The sequence below is a fragment of the Trachemys scripta genome, chromosome 21 (genome assembly GCF_013100865.1).
Source record: "Trachemys scripta elegans isolate TJP31775 chromosome 21, CAS_Tse_1.0, whole genome shotgun sequence".
Lineage (NCBI taxonomy): Eukaryota > Metazoa > Chordata > Testudines > Emydidae > Trachemys > Trachemys scripta.
In genome coordinates this window covers 2,415,794-2,435,952 of record NC_048318.1, presented here as the reverse complement: position 1 = coordinate 2,435,952, position 20,159 = coordinate 2,415,794, and the positions used below count along the sequence as shown (strand labels likewise).

The following is a 20,159-nucleotide window of genomic DNA, read 5'->3' as shown; positions in this document are numbered from 1 at the left end:
CAGGGCTCTGCGCGCTACCCCGAGCGCCGGCTCCGCAGCTCCTTTTGGCTGGGAACTGTGGCCAATGGGAACTGCAGGGGCGGCACCTGCAGGTGCGGGCAGCGTGCGGAGCCGCCAGGTTGCCCCTGTGCCTAGTAGCCGGGACCCACCTGAGATAAGCGCTGCCAGGATGGAGCCCGCACCCTGAACCCCCTCCCGCACCTCAACTCCCTGCCCCAGGTTGGAACCCATTCCCACACTCCAAACCCCTCAACCCCAGCCCCCTTCTGCACCCCAAGCCCCTCATCCCCACCCCAAAGCCCAAACCTCCAGCCAGAACCCTCACCCCCTTCCTAGACCCCAGCTCCCTGCTCCAGCCCAGTGAAAGTGAGTGAGGGGTAGGGGAGAGCGAGTGACAGAGGGAGGGGGAGATGGAGTGAATGGGGGGCAGGGCCTTGGGGCAGAGGTTGGGGCAAGGGTGTTCGGTTTTGTGCGATTAGAAAGTTGGCAACCCTAATTGGTGATTATTCTCCCACAAGATATACCAAACCAGCAACAAAAGTAAACTGACTCACAACACTGGACAACAAGAAGTCAGAAATGCAACCTCCTTAGGTATTCCAGTCCTTGGTTCAACACTCAGACACTAGACAATGATAAGTAGTTATTTAAAACCAATTTCATCAACCAAAGGGTTCTTCTGATCCCAAGGGACCAGCCACATACCCAGGTCAATATATAACTCAGATCTTACCCCATAATCACGCTGTTGCCAATCCTTTAGTATTGAATATCTAAAGGTTTATTTATAAAAAGAAAGAGGTGAGAGTTAAAATTGGTTAAAGGAATCAAGTACATACAATAATTGCATATCAATAATTGGATCAGGCTTGAAGCAGTGATGGCATAAACCGCTGGCTTAAGTCAAGTCTCTGGTTGCTCCCAAATCTCTGGAAGGTCCTCAGTCCCTTGGTTAGAATGCTCCCACCAGTATAAGTCCATAGTCCAGAGATCAGGGCAGGAAAGAGGAACAATGGAGATGCTTGCAGGGCCTTTTAGAGCTTCTGCCATGTGGAGGGAAACTCATTGTTCCAAGCAAAGCCTTCAGCAGTTTGTGGGAAAGCACAGGCACACGATGGAGTTCAGTACCACATGATCTAGTCACATGCCCTTGCATGCTTCGATGAGTCATAGCAGAGCCATTGCCTATATTCTAGCTAGAAAGTCCAGCAGGCGGGAATAAGCTTCTTCCATGGTCTTGTGTTTGTTGATGGGCCATCAACTAGAATAGTCCCTTCACAATGTGCTGGCTAGAGTGGATGCAAACTACCCTGTGGGTAGCAGTAAAGAGTCCTGTGGCACCTTAAAGACTAACAGATGTATTGGAGCATGAGCTTTCGTGAGTGAATGCCCACATTGTCAAATGCAGTGGGTATTCACCCACAAAAGCTTATGCTCCAATACATCTGTTAGTCTTTAAGGTGCCACAGGTCTCTTAGTCTGGATCTGTAAAAAGCAACAAACACGGCTACCCCGCTGATACTTGATACCCTGTGGGTGTTGCCCAGGAGCAAACACATTCGAAATACAGGAACATAGTCAATATTCGTAACGTCAGACACAACAACGATACATGCATACAAATAGGATAATCATATTCCGCGAATCATAACATTTCCATTGACACCTTATGTGACATATTTTGTACAAGATTTGTTGCAATTATGTCACTGTGGTAGCAACAATGATCTACATGGTCATATTTGAATCATATAATATCACTGCAGGTTAGAAAGCCACCTGGCAATGCCCAATGGACTTTGCCCAGTTACTGTCCCGGAAAACCACAACCAGTTTAACGTAATGCTTTTATAGCAACGTGATGGAGTTCCTTAAAGGCTGCAGCCCTCCACACAGGCTACAGATGCTACCTAAATCTACACAGAGAGCGCCAGGACACCAACTTCCAGGCAGAGCCTGTGGCACAGTGACAGGGTAAAGTGCACTGTTACCCCACAGCATAATTGAACAATGGAACTCACTGCCACGAGATATCATTCGCATCATTCTGTCAAATCAGAATTTTTTCTATAGCGCTACTTCTTTAGTGCTAGTCCATCAGGGTTACAGTGTGCTTAATTAAGTTAAACTGGGTTTAATAACATGCATGTGGCAAGTTTTCCAATACTGTAAGCTTATGTTTGTGTTGTTAAGAGCAAGTCAGGCACAGGGGCACCAGTTTAATAATCCCACCTAGGGCACCATAAATCCTAAGGACGGCCCTGGGCTCCTATAAACCCCAAGTGCTGGGCATGGAGCTGGGGAGGGGCAGGGCTGGGGACTCCTACCTTGTGCTGGGCTCCAGCTGCTAGTCCCGGCTGCGCTGTGGAGGGGCAGGAGGGACTTCCTCTTCCCCTGCATGGCCTGCTGCTGGGTCCGGGTCAGACCCACCCCAGGGAATCTCCCCTGGCTGCAGGAAGCTCCACGGCTGCTGGCTGGGATCCTAGCTCTGAAGGCAGCGCCGTCGCCAGCAGCAGTGCCAAAGTAAGGGTGGCAATATCGCATCCCCACTACCGTAGCCTTGTGACTGCTCCCCACCTTCCCCCTTTTGGGTCAGGACCCCCATGAAATTTCAGATTTAAATATCTGAAACGGTTACATTTAAGATTTTACAAATCCTATCATAATTAAATTTACCAAAATGGAGCGTGAATTTGATGGGGCCTTAGCTACGAGTCTATATTCTCTCTGCATCACCCCGCCCCCTAGCAGTTGGCCCAACCTGTTCTTAATGCAGAGTCGATAACAAACGGAGGTGCTGGCAGCAGGTGCTTGTTGTAAAGGGGACACTGTCTGTACTCACACGGCCATTCTGTCCATGCATAGCGCAGGCGGGTGACAGCGGTCCTGCAGCCAGGGCTGGACAGCGTCACTGTGTGGGAAGATGCTGACACCATGGGCGCTGGAACCCACTGGCACGGCTCCTGCGCCGAGAGCTGGGGCTGGTCAGAGCAGCACACCTGCCGGAAGAAGCACAGACCAGTCACGTGACCTCGCTCTGCTGCACTGAGCTGTTGCTCTGTTGTTTTCTGGCTGCATCGCTGCGCTCTGGGGTGGAGATGGCAGAACTGCCCTGCAGTGCATGCGATTGCTTAGGGCCCCACGCACCTCCCAGCTCAGCCTCCTCTCCCCCTCGGACAGCAGGGGACGCAGCTCCCCCCACCTCAACAGCAGGAGAGGCAGCATTTGCTAGATCGCCCCTCTAGCCCTGGGCCCCAGCACATCTGGGATTTGTCCACTGCAAACTTTTATTCAGACAACTAGCCAGCGTGCGGCAAGAGCTGCCTGCCCCACTGACATCGGGCCAGCTATTCCGGCAGGGGGCACAGCCCGAGCTGATGGTGCTGGAGGGGTCATGTGCCCCCCCGGAGAGCACTCAGGCTAGCCCAGTAACAGTGCAGCCCCTCTGCCCTTGGCGCTTGCCTTGAGACGTGCAGGGACCCCCATGCTCCTCACCTCAAAGATGCGGTCGTGCATTAGAAGCAGCAGGAGTTCCTGGCCATACGTCACGTTAATGAGGCCCCTGGCTCCGTCCACCACGACTTTTGTAGGATATGGGCCTTGGAAGACCAGGCCTTTCTCTCCATATGCCACAGCTCGGGCTCCCAGGTGCAGCCGATATGCCACGTTCTGTTTATCCCGGGGGTGAATGCTGCAAAGAGGGAAGCAGAGGGGAAATGATGGGGAGAGGGCAGGGAGCCACTTCCCAGCAGTGCAGCCAAAAGCAGTGGCTCCTGAAACTCCACCTCTGCCAGCAGAGGGCGCCGTGTAGCTCCAGGGTGCCCTCACCCCACCCCAGCAGCTAAGAACTTTGTCGAACTGCAGGATGAGTCAACGGGACCCTGCAACAACTGCCTGGAGAGGTTGGGGGTGGGAGCAGATGCTGGAGGGAGCAGGTCTGCCAGGGAGGGGGACTGACTGAGACAGCGACCAACCCTGGAGGTAAAGAAGTCAGCCGTGGGAGGGGAGGGCTAGGGGCTCCCTCCACAACAGCAGCAGCGTCTCCTGGACTGCAGACTGGCTGCAGGGTCCCAATCAAAGGGCCGATGACCAGGCCTGCCGCTGGGGTGGGGAGCAGCAGGGAGCGGTGGTAGGTCTGGCCTGACAAATGATCTGGAAGGGAAGAGGGGAGCAGCTGTGACTGCCAGGGGGGCTAGAGGAATAGCACAACGGGACCAGGAGAAGTTAGAGAGGCCACCGGCCAAACCTGAGCCAAGGTGGGAGCCAAGCAGTGCACCCAAGCCCGTTGTGCCGCCCAGTACTTGACAGGGCATGCAAACCTGTACATCTCCCCGCCTCACACACCCAGCTGGGCAAAGCACAGCTAACAGATCTGGGAGGCCAGTGACACGGGGGTGGGGAGTGACCCTGGAGCACTGTGCATTAGGGGATTTCTTCTCCTCCCCTTTCGGCACTCCCTGTCCTCCTCCTCTTTCCCGGCCCTGCCCCACTCTCCTCCCACACTGCAACATGGCCCAACAGACGCCTGCTTCAGCCCCACCCCTCATGTGTGTGGAAAGGCCCTGGCACCTCCAGGCCGAGTGCTATGGAACGTCCCCTGGGTGCACTGCAGGCTGCTGTGCAGGGAGTGGGTAGTTACCTGCTGTAGGGCGAGTGCTCGTCGCACAGATCCACCGCCACGGCCATGAAGGTGTTGGGCATTCTCTTGTTGGGTGCATAGCCGTAGTCAGCTGTCTGGTGCCACCGAATGCGGGGGAAACTGTCATCCTGGTCCTGCCGGCGGAACGTGGATAACTGCAAAGACAGGGAGAGTTGGGAAAGAGCTGATCCCCCACTGGGGCCAGAGCCACCCCCCGCCAGCCCTGCTTCCCAGTGTTCCACACATCAACCACCCTAGCAGGGGGCGGTCCAGCGGGCCCTGACTTGCACCAGCAGCTCCATACTAACTCCCCATGCGGAGAGTTGAGCTTCTGCTCCACCCCAGCCCATGAGACACCGGGGCCAGGGGACGCCCCAGCCAGGCAGAGCGGGGTCACCATGGCATAGAGCAGCAGTTCTCCACCAGGGCCCCCTGAGCAGGTTTCAGGGGGTCCGCCAAGCAGGGCTGGCATTAGACTCACTAGAGCCCAGGGCAGAAAGCTGAAGCCCCACTGCCCGAGCTTGCTACCCCCAGTGCCGGCCTGGCTTTTATACAGGGGCGCTGGAACAATGTGTATAGTGGGGGTGCTGAGAGCCATTGAACCAAACTGTAACCCCTGGATATGATGGAAACCCCTTCAAGCCAGGGGGTGCAGCTGGACCCCCAGCTCCCCTAGTTCCAGCACCTATGGTTTTATATGCAGAAGTGGAGTTTTTATAGCATGTTGGGAACCCCTGGCACAGAGGGTGGCAGGCAGGCAGAGGAGGAGTGGTGGGCTGGGACAGAGGGCTGGTGACCGGTGGGAAGGGAGCTGGGCGAGGCCCATCGGCGGGACTGCGGGCAGGGCACTAACTCTAAGGTCAGCTGGACTCTCTCAGCTCATCCCCTCACGCCCTTTCCCTCCCCTTCCCTGCTGGGCTCAGTCCTTCTCCATCAGCTTCTCCTCAGAGTGCGCCTCTGACTCTCCTCCATCCCAGCACTCTCCTCCTTCCTCCCAGACCTCTCCCTCCACCCATACGCTCCCTCTTTCCGCCGCCTCCCCCGCTCACCTGAAGCCAGGAGAGCCTGGGGGTGAGGCAGACAGGGGGACAGAGCAGGGGTGGCTTCTCTTCCCCCTTTCCCCTCCCAGTGCGTCAGGAGGGGAAATGAGGGTCTAAGATGTGGGGGGCCCTGTCTTCCCCCGCTCCCTGTTCTGCTGTGAGATAGAGATAGGAGCAGAGGAGCTAGCAGGGCACAGACCCCAGCCAGAATGAAAAGGGGACAGGCAGCAGTGCCTGACTGCCCCGCGGGGGCAAGAGCGTATATCACCCCTCCAGCACAACTCACAGCTCACTCTCCCCCTACAAGGCCGCTATGCCAGGACTTGGTGCCTATGGCAAAACCACTCCTGGGTCCATTAACATCAAGGAGTCAGCAGGGAAACTCTGATCAACCTGACTCAGCCTGGCTCTCCCCTCAGTCCTGCGCAGCATCAGGGATCGCTCTGCAGTGAAGTGAGCTAAACGAGCAGCAAGCAGGAGCTGGCTCTGAGCAGCGATTCCTGTCTCCGTGGTCAGTACCCTGGCTACCAGTCACCTGGACAAACCCAAAGGGGAAGAGCGGCTGCGTTTGCCCCTCAGACCCGGCATGGAAGGTCCTGCGCCAGTCCGCGATGAGAGCTGGGAACGTGCAGTTGTACAGATCTGTGTTCACTAAGGCGTTCGCTTCACCTGCAATGAGCACACGGGACAAATGAGAGCTGCACCCAGCACCCAAAGTGGCGTGGCCGGTGCCGTGATATGCTGCCAGACTTACCCTGGTACCAGATGACGCCCGTGAGGGACATGTTGAGGAGCGGGTGGATCATCGCATTCCAGAGCACAGAGGGCATCTTAGGGCCAGAAAGCAGCGTGGGAAGAAGAAACCTACGACACAAGACAAGCACCGATTGATGGGGGGCAGCACCTCACGCCACACAAGGTGACCGGCCAACTCCAGGTGGCATTGATCCCCTACGGTGGGCAATCACTGGACTTGTTCCTCGGGGACTGGATACACAGGACCAAAAGAGATGAACCGTTTGGGGTCAGACTGACAGGGCTAAAAGCACTGGGAAAAGACGAGCCCAGCCCGAGGGAGATGAGCTGGAAAAACAGCCTCTAGGGAAGGGGTTAAATGGTCACTAACGAGATGCCGTTCCCAACTCCTCTGGGGTTATTCCAGCACGTGCCCTGCCAGCTCTGCCTGTGTCATTGCTCTAGCAGCATCGCACTCCCCCCGGGTACCAACCCACAGGGGAAGCTTTTCAAGAGTGGAAAGTCAGAGCTTGAATTACTCAGGTGCGGAACGAAATAGGGTTTGAGGCTGGCCCAGCAAGGGCCAAATTCCCAGTGCCTTTTGGTCAATGTCATGACCAGGGTTTTTTTAAATGAGTCAATTTCACAGTTTCAGATGTTTACATCTAAAATTTCATGGTGTTGTAACCTTGGGGGTCCTGACCCCAAAGGTGGTCAGGGTATGGGGGTCACAAACCTATTGTAGGGGGGGAGGGGTCACGGGATTGCCACCCTCACTTCTGCCCTGCTGCTGGCAGGTGCACGGCTTTCAGAGTTGGGCAGCCAGAGAGGAAGGCTGCTGGCCAGGCACCCAGCTCTAAAGCCGGCACTACCGCCAGCAGCAGGGCTGAAGTGAGGGTCGCAGGCTATTGGGAGAGGGTGGGTTACCATATGTCATAGAATCATAGAAGATTAGGGTTGGAAGGGACCTCAGGAGGTCATCTAGTCCAACTCCCTGCTCAAAGTAGGACCAATCCCCAACTAAATCATCCCAGCCAGGGCTTCGTCAAGCCGGGCCTTAAAAACCTCTAAGGAAGGAGATTCCACCACCTCCTTAGGTAACCCATTCCAGTGCTTCACCACCTGCCTAATGAAATAGTTTTTCCTAATATCCAACCTAAACCTCCCAGTATGCAACTTGAGACCATTGATTCTTGTTCTGACATCTGCCACCACTGAGAGCAGCCAAGCTCCATCCTCTTTGGAACCCCCCTTCAGGTAGTTTAAGGCTGCTATCAAATCCCCCCACACTCCTCTCTTCTGCAGACTAAATAATCCCAGTTCCCTCAGCCTCTCCTCATAAGTCATGTGCCCCAGCCCCCTAATCATTTTCGTTGCCCTCCGCTGGACTGTCTCCAATTTGTCCACATCCTTTCTGTAGTGGGGGGCCCAAAACTGGACACAATACTCCAGATGGGGCCTCACCAGTGCCGAATAGAGGGGAATAATCACTTCCCTCGATCTGCTGGCAATGCTCCTATTAATACAGCCCAATATGCTGTTAGCCTTCTTGGCAACAAGGGCACACTGCTGACTCATATCCAGCTTCTCATCCACTGTAATCCCCAGATCTGTTTCTGTCCAGTTTTCCCAGCAGTCTCCTGCCCCAGTGGAGGGCTGACAGCTGGAGCTGCAGCCTCCCCGTGTGGGGGAGGTGACAGCTGGAGCTCCAGAGCTTCTTGCAACTGGAGGAGGTTCCTGGAGATGTGTCTGACCTGCCCTGGGAGTGGCCCCTGCAAGGGAGGAGGAAGTCTGGTCCCTCCCCATCCCCTGCCAGGACTAACAGCTGGAGCCGGTGCAGGGTAGGAGCCCCCAGCTGGGTGCCAGATTTCACCGGGGAGATCAGATTTCACGGTCCATGATGTGTTTTTCACAGCCGTGAATTTGCTCTCAATGTCCTCACCGACTGGCTTCGCCTGTGAGCCCGCACTCCTGCAGCACCCTTCCTGAGGACCAGGATTCAATGCAGCTCCCTCCCCAGGAGGACTCCACTAATCCTATGGGGTACCGGAGCGTCTCATACAAGTGACGGCCAAACAGCCAACACACAGCTGAGAAGTAGCTGAAGTTCCCGTGACCCAAGTTTTCTGTTCAGGAAAAAGAGAACCGAGAGGCAAACATCAGAAAACTGCAGGCGATGCAAACGTCAGGGGGAGCTTCCAGAGGCAAAGTTGCAAGTGCTGGGGGGGACGCCCCCACCAGGGAAATCCATCCTGTGGGAGGGCCAGTGCAAGGACAGAGTCTACCTGGCCAGTGTCCTGTCTGATCCAGAGGAGCAATTCCAAAGGGAGGGGAATTGTTAGGCTGAATATCAGGGAAGCCTTCCAGAAATGGGCATCACCTCGCAAGGGACGGGAGAAATTCCCGTTCGAACTGGACTGAACAGCACACTGTAAAACATGCTGGAGGAAACAACCTGGATTGATCCCAAGGGCTGCCTGGAGAGGACATCACTGCTCCCTACAGCAGCTTCCCACCCATTTCAAAGGTCTTGGTCCTTATCTTTAAGGCGCTCAATGGCCTAGGTCCAGCGTATCTAAGAGCCTCGCAGTCCAGGACGATGATGTGGTTGACAACTCCATTCCTCAGGCACAATGGAACTTTCCAGCACCATGGTAAAGCTGGTCGGTGCAGGAGACAGAGCTTTCTCAGGGGCTGGGTCCAGAGTCTGGACCGAACTACCTCAGGACCATCACAAACCTCCCCACCTTCCACTCCAAGGGCCAGGTACCTTCTCCAACCAGTCATTGCTAAGACACAGAGCAGTATGGCCATGTAAAAACAACAAAACCACTCCCAAAGCAAACGGCTCCACTGCATGCATAATCCTGCCCCTGGGAGAGGATGAGAGAAAGAATAAACTGCTCGTGACTGATGCTAAATGTACAACTGGAAACTCAGATATTTTTGAGGGTGAGGGTGGAAGAACCTATCCAAGGGTGACCAGATAGCAAGTGTCAAAAATCAGGAAGGGGCTGTGGGGGTAATAGATGCCTATATAAGACAATGCCCCGAATATCAAGGCTGTCCCTATAAAATCTGGACATCCCTAACCTATATAGACTAGAACAAGTATTCTAGAAATCAGAGCTGGAAGAGAACACCTCCAGGATTTTAAATTTATACATAGGGTTTGCTCTGTTTTGCTTCTTTATGATGGATGAAGAAGGCCTGAAAGGTTCTTTCTGCTTGTTTTTTTACCTTAGCTAAACCTGGAAGGTGGCATCTGGTCTCGCCCGGTTAAACAACAGGGTTCTGGAAAGTCTCAGAGAAGGTGGGCTGACATTCCTGCCCCTACGTGTCAGTTAGGCTTTGGAGCTAAACAGGCCCTTTTTAAGGGGGATTTGTACTCACCAGCTGTCGGTATAGACCACTCCAAGTCAATCTTCGCCAGGTCCTGCAATTCCACTTCAGACTGAATAAGAGAGGCCGTGAACACACGGACATATGGATAGAGAGGTGCCTCGGAGAGCTCCTTACTGGCATTGATTATCTAGGAAACAGGCAGGGCGGTGAATCATCATGGCCTTTCCTACAGCAGTCATGGCTGCTAATTGCGTGGTTAACATACAGTCTGCAGTGCTGAACTCCTGCAGGTCCCAATGACAAATACTCCGGAGGGTGAGGTCACTCAGGAGTGCAAGAAGCTGGGAAGTTGTGGAAACTCCAGCCACATGGGAGAGATTTAAAACTAGACTGGACAAAACACTAGGAAAACTGAACTGGATTTCTATGATTCCTTGTCGCTCACTTAGCAAGCTTAATGTCTGACCCTGACAGATCAAAAGGGAACAACTTTCTTTTTCTTTGGACATAGTTACCAGCCCTGTCCCAACCCCTACAAAAGCTAATGCCTCATTACATACTGGAGGACTGGAGATTACCTGGGAAACTGTCATCTCCATGTTACTTTGCCCACTGCAGAGCCAGACGTCTCCAAAGTAGATATCCCACAGCGTCAGATTCTTTGGCTCTTCCCTGGAATGCTGCTCTGCCATCACACTATAAGGGCCACCATGGTCCGTAGGAGCCAGTACAACTTTCCAGGTCCCAGAGTGCTCTGAAACATGAAGCAAAGGACCCTGACTTGATAGCAGCAAGCACAGATCCCTGATTGGTATCAATCCAGCGATACAAACAGAGGTTTTTATTAAATGAAAAGGGACATTTCATATCATGGTGCTTTAATAGGGCTCATTTTACAAAGCTGAAAACAATTATGAGCCAAAGCAGCTGGGAGGAAGAATTTAATTAGAAAAATATGTGCAATAATTAGGAATCATTTAAGAACATTTTACTAGATGCCCAAAAAGCCACGATCCCACAAATGAGGAAGAAGGTCGTGCCCATTAAAAAAACAAACAGGTTTAGAGGGGAAGTGAAGACAACTACAAAAACTAAAAAAATAATATATAACAAATAGAAGAAAGGTGAAGTTGAGAATAATGAATATAAATCAGAAGTTAGGAATTGTAGAAAATTGATAGGGGAAGCAAATGGACACAAGGAGACATCTATGGCCAGCAGAGTCAAGGAGAAAAAGGAGTTTTTAAAATGTATTAGGAACAAAAAAAATCCTGATAATGGTATTGGTCCATTACTAGATGGAAATGGCAGAATTATCAATAACAATGCTGGAAAGACAGAAGAGGTCAATAAATATTTCCTTTCTGTATTTGGGGGAAAAAACAGATATAATCAAGGGCTGTCAATTAATAGCAGTTAGCTCGTGTGATTAACTCAAGAAATTAATTGTGATTAAAAAAATTAATCACAATTAATTACAGTTTTAATTGCACTGTTAAACAATAGAATACTAATTGAAATTTATTAAATATTTTGGATCTTTTTCTACATTTCAAATATATTCATTTCAATTACAACACAGAATGCAAAGTGTACAGTGCTCACTTTATATTATTATTTTTATTACAAATATTTGCACTGTAAAAATGATAAACAAAGAAATAGTATTTTTCAATTCACCTCATACAAGTACCATAATGCAATCCCTTTATCGTAAAAGTGAAACTTACAAATGTAGATTTTTTTTTAACATAACTGCACTCAAAACAAAACTTCAGAGCCTACAAGTCCACTCAGTCCTACTTCTTGTTCAGCCAATCGCTAAGACAAACAAGTTTGTTTACATTTACAGGAGATAATGCTGCCCTTTTCTTATTTACAATTTTACCTGAAAATGAGAACAGGCGTTCGCATGGCATTTTTGTAACCGGCACTGCAAGGTCTTTATGTGCCAGATATGCTAAATATTTGTATGTCCCTTCATACTTGGGCCACCATTCCAGAGGACATGCTTCCATGCTGATAATGCTCGTTAAAAAAATAACGCGTTAATTAAATTTTGAGTGAACTCCTTGGGAGAGAATAGTATGTCTCCTGCTCTGTTTTACCCGCATTCTGCCAAGTATTTCATATTATAGCAATCTTGGATGATGACCCGGAACATGTTGTTCGTTTTAAGAACACTTTCACTGCAGATTGGACAAAACGCAAAGAAGGTACCAATGTGAGATTTCTAAAGATGGCTACAGCACTCGACCCAAGGTTTAAGAATCAGAAGTGCCTTCCAAAATCTGAGAGGGGCGAGGTGTGGAGCATGCTGTGACGGGGTGTACTGGCCCTGCAGTGGGCCGCCAAGGGCGGACCAATCATTGTGGGTCCAGGAGGCCACACCCCCTCTTCCCTGATGCATATGCTCCAAGTGGAGAACTTAGATGAAAGGAGGCAGCCCAGGCCAGTCAAGGGGAGACAGGGGTGAAGGAGGAAGGGAGTACACTGCTGGCTCTTGCAGAGGTACCTGCAGTGCCCCTGGCGGTAAAGCCCGGGGACCAGGTCCGGGACTACCCACCAGACGACCCGCCAGCTGTGGAGACCACTGTGGAAGCCGATCCACTGCTCGCTGAGGAAGCTGCCTAAAGTATGCCCCAGCCCCGAGAGGCATGAGGCCTATAGACTGATTGTTCGCTTGCCTCACCCCACCCCGGGGTTGCAGCCTGCTTGCTGCTTCGCCCTGCCCAGGGGGCTAATTCCACAGACTGTTTGATTTTTTGGCCACTCAGAATCCAAGGATTACCCGTTTAGGTGACCCAGTGCGCGGGCCGGGCCACAGTTGACAGAAATCACCCCCGGGGAAGCCCACGACCAAGTGGTGGAGTGGGCCACCCCCATACTGGACTGACACCCCAGCTCGACCAGCAAGGCCCTGCCCATCATTCAGATGATGAAAGTGAACATATGTCGATCTGCACTGCTTTGGATCGTTATCGAGCAGAACCTGTCATCAGCATGAATGTCACCAGCATCACCTCTGGAACGGTGGTTGAAGCATGAAGGGACATATGAATTTTTAGCGCATCTGGCACGTAAATATCTTGCAATGCCGGCTACAACAGTGCCATGGGAATGCGTGTTCTCACTTTCAGGTGACACTGTAAACAAGACGCGGGCAGCATTATCTCACTTGTTTGTCTGACCGATTGGCTGGAGTAGGACTGAGTAGACGTGTAGGCTCTAAAGTTTTACGTTGTTTTATTTTTGAATGCAGTTATTTTTTGTACATAATTCTACATTTGTAAGTTCAACTTTCATGATGAAGAGATCGCACTACAGTACTTGGATGAGGCGAATTGAAAAATACTATTCCTTTTGTTTTTTTACAGCACAAATATTTGTAATCAAAAATAAATATAAAAAGTGAGCACTGTACACTTTGTATTCTGTGTTGTAACTGAAATCAATATATTTGAATATGTAGAAAACATCCAAAAATATTTAAATAAATGGGATTCTATTATTAACAGTGCAATTAATCACAATTAATTTTTTTTAAATCGCTTGACAGCCCTAATATAATCTCATCATATGATGATGATGATAACATGCTCCATTCCACTAGTATCTCTGGAGGATATTAAACAGAAGCTACTACAGTTAGATATTTTAAAATCAGTAGGTACAGATAGCCAGCTCTTTTAAAACTTTTGGAAGCAGGTTGAGGAGCAGACTGGACCATTAATGTTTATTTTTAATAAGTCTTGGGGAAGTTCCAGAAGACTGGCAGAAAGCTAACATTGTGCCAATTTTTAAAAAGGGTAAACGGGTTGACCTAGATAATTATAGGCCTGTCAGCCTGACATTGATCTCAGTCAAGATAATGGATTAATAACAAACTATAGAAAGGTAATGCAATGAATGCAAATCAACATGGGTTTAAGGAAAATAGATCTGGTCAAACTAATTTGATTTTTTTATGAGAGGACATGTTTAGTTGATAAAGGTAATAGCACTGACGTAATATACTTAGACTTCTGTAAAGCATTTGACTTGGTACAACATAACATTTTGATTAAAAAAATAGAACGATATAAAATTAACATGGCACACGTTAAATGGATTAAAAACTGGCTGATAGGTCTCAAAGTGTAACCGTGAATAGAGACTCGTCATCAAGCAGGTGTGTTTCCATTGGGGTCCACAGGGATCAGTTCTCGGCCCTACGCTAGTGAACATTTTTATCAATGACCTGGAAGAAAACATAAAATTATCACCGATAAAGTTTGCAGATGACGCAAAAATTAGGGATGTGGCAGATGACGAAGAGGACAGGTCACTGATTCAGAGCCATCTAGATCCCTTGGTAAACTGGGCATAAGCAAACAATATTTAATATGGGCTCTTCAGTTTAGCAGAGGAAGGTCTAACACGATCCACTGGCTGAAAGTTGAAGCTAGACAAATTCAGACTGAAACAAGGTGTACATTTTTAACAGTGAAAGTAATTAACCATTGGAACAATTTACCAATTGTCGTGGTGGACTCTCCATCACTGACCATGTTTAAATCAAGAGTGGCTGTTTTTTCCCTAAAAGCTCTGCTCTAAGAATTATTTGGGGGAAGTTCTGTGGCCTGTGTTACACAGGAGGTCAGACTAGATGATCATAATGGTCCCTTCTGGCCTTGGAATCTATGAAAATTGTCACTTAAACCCCACCCCAGACTCTCTGAAATTTGTTCTCCTGCTGATGTTCTATGTAACTCCTGCCACCTCCACCACAGAGAGGCAATGGAGAAAATATGATTTGCCTCTGGTTTTTCAGTATGTTGACTTTGTGCATTCTACAGCACGTGAGGAGCGAAGTCAGTCGTTCCTGAGGTTTGTGCGGCGCTTTCCCCCAGCAACAGGAACAGAAAAACATTTTAAGCTATAAGAAGAACGTGGTTGGAAAGCCCCAAATATTGGCAAAGATTGTCTTTCTAGGACCACATCCATCATCCTAGCGTGTCCAGTAACTGGGGATGGGAGAAGAGAAGGGGACACCATGATGTCCACTAGGAGCCTCGCAATGCAGGCCAGATTTTCTGGGAAGGACATAGGCCCCAATCCCACATGCTGTTGCGAGTGATCAAATCCCTGCACCTGATCAGAGCTCCAATGCCTTCAAAGGAGCTCTGTGGGGGGGCATCCACATGGGTGTGACATCCCAGGGTACAGTCCAGACCAGTGGGGGGACTGCATCACCCCTGCTCTGCAAGCTTGGATGCCTTACAATGCCTTGCTGAAGTAGTTCCCATCTGGGCTGCTCACAAACAGATTTCTAGCATGCAAGCCACATGCTGAGTGTTTGTGTGTAATTGCAGCCTGCCAGCGACACTTGGGTTACACTCTGGGTCTCACCAGCCATGGTTACACTGCACGGTGACCCCAACACACCCCCAGTCCCAGATCTCCCCCAGAAATGTATGTCCTGTGCTGGCCAGCCCTCTCCTAGACAGTGCAAAATACTTTAAGTTTGTTATTCCTTAACAGGAACAATAAGCCAGCCCATTATTTCAAATAGTTATTCAGACACTTCAATTTACACACACAGGGTTAGCTACAACAGTAAAACAAGTGTATTAACTACAAAGAGAGAGGTTTTAAGTGAGTACAAGTAATGAGGTGTAGAAATCAGAAAATAAATAAGATTCAAGCCCAGCTTCTCATCACATGCTTTCAGCAATGTTACTGAGCAGACTCTCAGGTCCGGATCCCTCCCCCAGAGTTCAACACTTGCTTCCTTGTTCTTTTCAGGTGCAGTGAATGTGATAGGCAGGGAGAGAGAGGGGTGGTCCCCTCGGCCCCTCCTTTTTATAGTTTCAGTCCCCCTCTTGAAACACATTTCCAGCGGAGCACTAGGAGACAAAAAGTCTGTGTGGAAGGATGTTCCTTGCTGACTTTTCCTCACCTGTTTGAGCTTCCTTTGTCTCTCCTTCCTACTTGATGACTCTGTTTACTGCTTAAATGCAAATTAAGCAAAGCACACACTTTTCTGGTTAGGACAGCAATGTTTGCCAACTTCTGTTGGGCAGGACTATGGGGTCGGAAGACGTGTTAATAACACCATACAGGGGACTCTTGTAACTACCTGTACAATGTTGCCACAGAGTTTATCAGGACAATACGGACCAGCAAATTATGAGTTTTCAAACGATACCTTACAAGACATACTTTGTACAAAGATTATTACACCTCTACCCCGATATAACGCTGTCCTCGGGAGCCAAAAAATCTTACCGCATTATAGGTGAAACCGCGTTATATCGAACTTGCTTTGATCCGCCGGAGTGCACAGCCCCGCCCCCCGCCCCCGGAGCACAGCTTTACCGCTTTATATCCGAATTCGTGTTATATCGGGTCGTATTATATCGGGGTAAAGGTGTACTATGCTATTGCAAGCAAGCAAAGCCCTACACCTGAACAGAGCCCCAAAGCCCTCAAAGGAGCGCTGCAGGGGTCCATCCACATGGGACAACATGCAGGATGAGGGTCTTAGATGCTGGGGGTGGTGGGGTGCTCAGAAACGACTGCTAACCAATTATTTGTATTGATGACTTCCAATTAACAGTGTCCATTTAGAGACCTATAGGCCTGAAGCTAAAATGGGAACCACAGAGTGAATTCAGTTGAAAAGGAGGATAAATTTCCCTACTATAGGGTATGTGTGTTAAAAGGCAAGACTTTATGGGCATTCTTTTATTCCAATGAAGCCCTCTGGTTAATGATAAAGCAGAGGCATTTATATCATCCCAGATGCATTTATATCTGAGTAGAAGAACTTCAGAGAAGCACCCATTTGCTGGAGCACTTTGGCTCTGCGATATCAATTTCAGAATATGCTCAGCACCTTGAACTGATTTTACAGCTGCAGAACTGAGCCCAAAGAGATTAAATAACCTGCCCCAGGTCACACAGAAATTACGGCTAAACTGGGAATTGAATTCCAGTCGTCGATGCCTTAGGCCAGTGCCCCAACCACAGCGTCATCACTGCTCTTTCAATGCTAGTGTGTGTGCGTGTGTGTGTGTGTGTGTGTGTGTGTGTGTGTGTGTGTGTGTGTGTGTGAGAGAGAGAGAGAGAGAGAACAGGGGGTTAGACTAGATGATCTCCTGAGGTCACTTCCAACCCTGATATTCTATTCTACAAGAGGAGGCAACTAACTTTTTTCCCTTTCCATGTCGCCTTCAGCTACAGCATTGTATGAAGTACGTACAGACCAAAAGTCAGAGCTCAGTTATCATTTGGACAGATAAAAGATAAAATAAATCCCCCTTTTTATCCCCATTCCTACACTGAAGAACCTGCACTTGTGCACCTACTTAAATTATCATTTTGACGGCAGCTCAGTAAATAGAGATTCAATTGTTTGAAAACCCAAATGTGCTAGAGTTGGTGTCAAGACTGCAAAAAGGAAGTGTGAGAGGGAGGCAGATTAAATACCAGAAATGCCTCAGCTCCAGGCAGAGATCAGGGCAGAACCTGGTCAAATGTGGCAATACCTGACTTAGTGTGTCTACACGGGCAAATCAGAGAAGCACAGATTAAGACTGAGTTTGCTACGTGACTTCAAAAGCCCCCTCACTGGTGCAGGTTTGGCAAAGGGGGCACTTTTGGCCTGTATGGTGGGAATCTCCACAGAATGCCACTTTGGGGAAAACGATCTGACCATAAACTGTAAAATGCGGGCCCTACGCTGCCTTCTGCTGTGAGGCCTGGAGAGAAGCCAAAAAGAGGGTGCACAAGGTCTATGGAGGTGCACCACAAATCTGTGCGCTCCAGACAACTGTCAGTTATTGCAGAAAGGAAACAGGCACTTGGGAAGTTGGGACTAGAACATGCCTCCTTCAATTCCACAAGCTTGTACCATGTGAACTACTGGAGAAGCCATCTAACTAGTGCAGCTCCCTATCCTCTCTGAAGGTCAGACGGCAACAACACAAAGCCAACAAATCATAGAGGAAACAGGGTTTGGTGCCACATTCCCCACTGCCTGGGAGCTCATCTGTAGGACAGCCACTCGGTTAGGGAAGTGGATAGTTGCTGCTGTTTGGGGGATGTTTCCTGGCCCTCATCAGAGGCAGGGAGTGGGGGCAGAGAGGCCCTGGAAGCTGTGTGGTCATGAGGAAGTGCAAAGCAGTAGGAATCTGAGATTTATTTTATTACCTTCAACTTGTGCCATTTTCTTCATTATTACTTTGCTGTCTTTGGAAAGAGACACGGTAACATTAGCGTCAGCTTCCCCGTAGCCCCATACCACTGCGCCGGCTGGTTTCTTCTGTAATACCATGTGGTCGCCATAATAGGATGCAAAGCGAAACGTCACACCTAGGATCCAGAAAAATGTCATGATCGTCCTGTCAATATTTTACTCCTCTCAGAAATGCCAAACCCCTTATCCTCTACAGGGTATGCACTGGGAGGTAGGTAACTGTATGGAATTTCTGTCTATAGCTGTCATTTTGTGAGACAGAGTTAACGAAGCATGTTATGGGGAGACAAACACACAGTGCTCTCCCATGACAACTGTCCTTTTGTTCTTTCTTATTTTGTTGTTTCCCTTTATCTAAAGTAAGTCTTGATGGCAGCACACAGTAGCTATTGATTTTGTTGTGACACCTACAATATTGGTGTTAAGATAATACAGCATGTTTGAGCCAAAAATCCTTCTAATAAAGCAAACAAACCAACAAAAATTGATCATTTTCTGACAGCTAATAAATACATATTATTAAATACTGACTTGAGTGGCTCAGATATCAGCATGATACAAATACCAAGACAGATAAGGAGGAATAGGAAAAACATTGTGTACTATAAGCTACTCTGTTAAAAAGCCACATGTCAATTGTAAACACTGCTTCTAGCATGTAACAATTAAATGGGCAAGATTTTGAGGAGGATAAATAGGTCCATGAGTGGGGAACTGAAGAACTTTAATTGCTGGAATCATCAAAAGGTAATTCCACACAATTGAAAAAAAAAATTATTTCTCCACTGATTCAGTGTTGAAGAAATCATAATATTGTACGAATGCTGTAAATATGATGATGGTTGGACTTTAATAAATAATCGGGACCAACGTGTAACAATACTCATAGTAGTTCAGTTGTGTATTACCAGGGCCCTGTTTATTCGGCTCCCACTGAATTTACCACAGAATTCACACTCTGCCCATCTGTCATGGAATTCGCCGTTTCTAGAATCTGAACTTCCATATAAAAATAATTGTGTTTCTCTCTTTCGCGTGATTTTGAAGATAACCCTAAAAACATGAACTGCCCGTAACCAATGCAATGCTGTCTTCCAGAATCTGCAGTTGGGACTCTGAGACGTGTAACCAGCCCCATCTCTTAATGGAATGTTAGTCATCTTGAGGATTCTAGAGTTATCTAAAATTTCAATATCTAGATAATGTTCTTACCTGACGATTCCAATCCACCTCCCTTACCACCCCTGGGGTCCAAAGCCCCAGATGGCCACACATCCAAGTACCACCCCCTTACTTCCATGATGTGGCTATTGGCCAACACAAGAATCTGTGCATACAGCCATCTGAAAATGCAGAAACAGCATCAAACAAATGGAATTTAACAGCACGGAGGAGATTGCGTTAATGGGATTAGTCACTTTCATAATTAATTCAATAACAACCCTTCATTTTTCATTTAAATGAAACTACCAGAATTTCCAGTTTGCTGCACCAAAGCCCTGCATAATTCAGAGCAACAGAAGTAAACAGACTCTTAAAAGGACACATTACAGAAAAACAAGACTGAAGGAAAAAGAGTTACCGGAGGAGCAACACATGAGGGTGTAGTAGGATGAAGGGAGAATGGGAAGACCGGGGAAATCCACAGGAACAGACAGGGGCTTTTATAGAAATTTTGCCTCCTACAAAATTGTGTGTCTCATTTAATGAGGGAAGCAAACCCAAAACAAAACAGAAAAAGCTGAAAATGGTGATGAAGGAAGGGGCAGAGAGGTCCCCAGATCTGACCTGTCAGGGGTATTCTACACCCTAACTTTTTTTTCTTTTTAGATTGAGAGGTAAGTCCCCAGCCACAAGGTTTCCAAAGGGGCGGAATGTCTCAGTGAGATTTTTATTGCAACCACAGAAGCCTAACCAACTTGCCTCTCTCAGGTGCTCCCTGGAAGCAGGAAAGTCTAGACCAGGCCTGCACAACACGCGGCCCGCTGTGTGGCCTGCGGGCAAGCGGTGGGGGGCGGTTTCCGGGTTCACCCCCTGCCCGGGGGGCCCGACCTCACAGCCCCGCCCTGACAGTCAGAAGCGCGGCTGCCGGGTTCGCCCCCTGCCGGGGGGTGGGGTGGGGAAGGCAACCTCAGCCCCGCGCGCCGCGCTCTGACTG

The 20,159-nt window shown here is 49.0% G+C and overlaps 1 protein-coding gene across 1 annotated transcript in view; it reads right to left on the bottom strand.

The window, feature by feature from the left end:
* Positions 1–2,430: 2,430 nt before the first annotated feature.
* SIAE (sialic acid acetylesterase) overlaps positions 2,431–20,159 on the bottom strand; it is a 23,100-nt gene continuing 5,371 nt past the window's right edge. The window contains exons 2-10 of the mRNA XM_034754800.1: positions 17,956–18,117; positions 10,338–10,513; positions 9,808–9,946; positions 8,357–8,540; positions 6,434–6,543; positions 6,215–6,348; positions 4,640–4,794; positions 3,496–3,691; positions 2,431–2,999 (exon numbers count right to left, since the gene is read on the bottom strand). Of these exons, the coding sequence (XP_034610691.1) occupies positions 2,745–2,999; positions 3,496–3,691; positions 4,640–4,794; positions 6,215–6,348; positions 6,434–6,543; positions 8,357–8,540; positions 9,808–9,946; positions 10,338–10,513; positions 17,956–18,117 (1,511 nt within the window). The 3' untranslated portion in view covers positions 2,431–2,744. The remainder of the gene's footprint in view (positions 3,000–3,495; positions 3,692–4,639; positions 4,795–6,214; positions 6,349–6,433; positions 6,544–8,356; positions 8,541–9,807; positions 9,947–10,337; positions 10,514–17,955; positions 18,118–20,159) is intronic.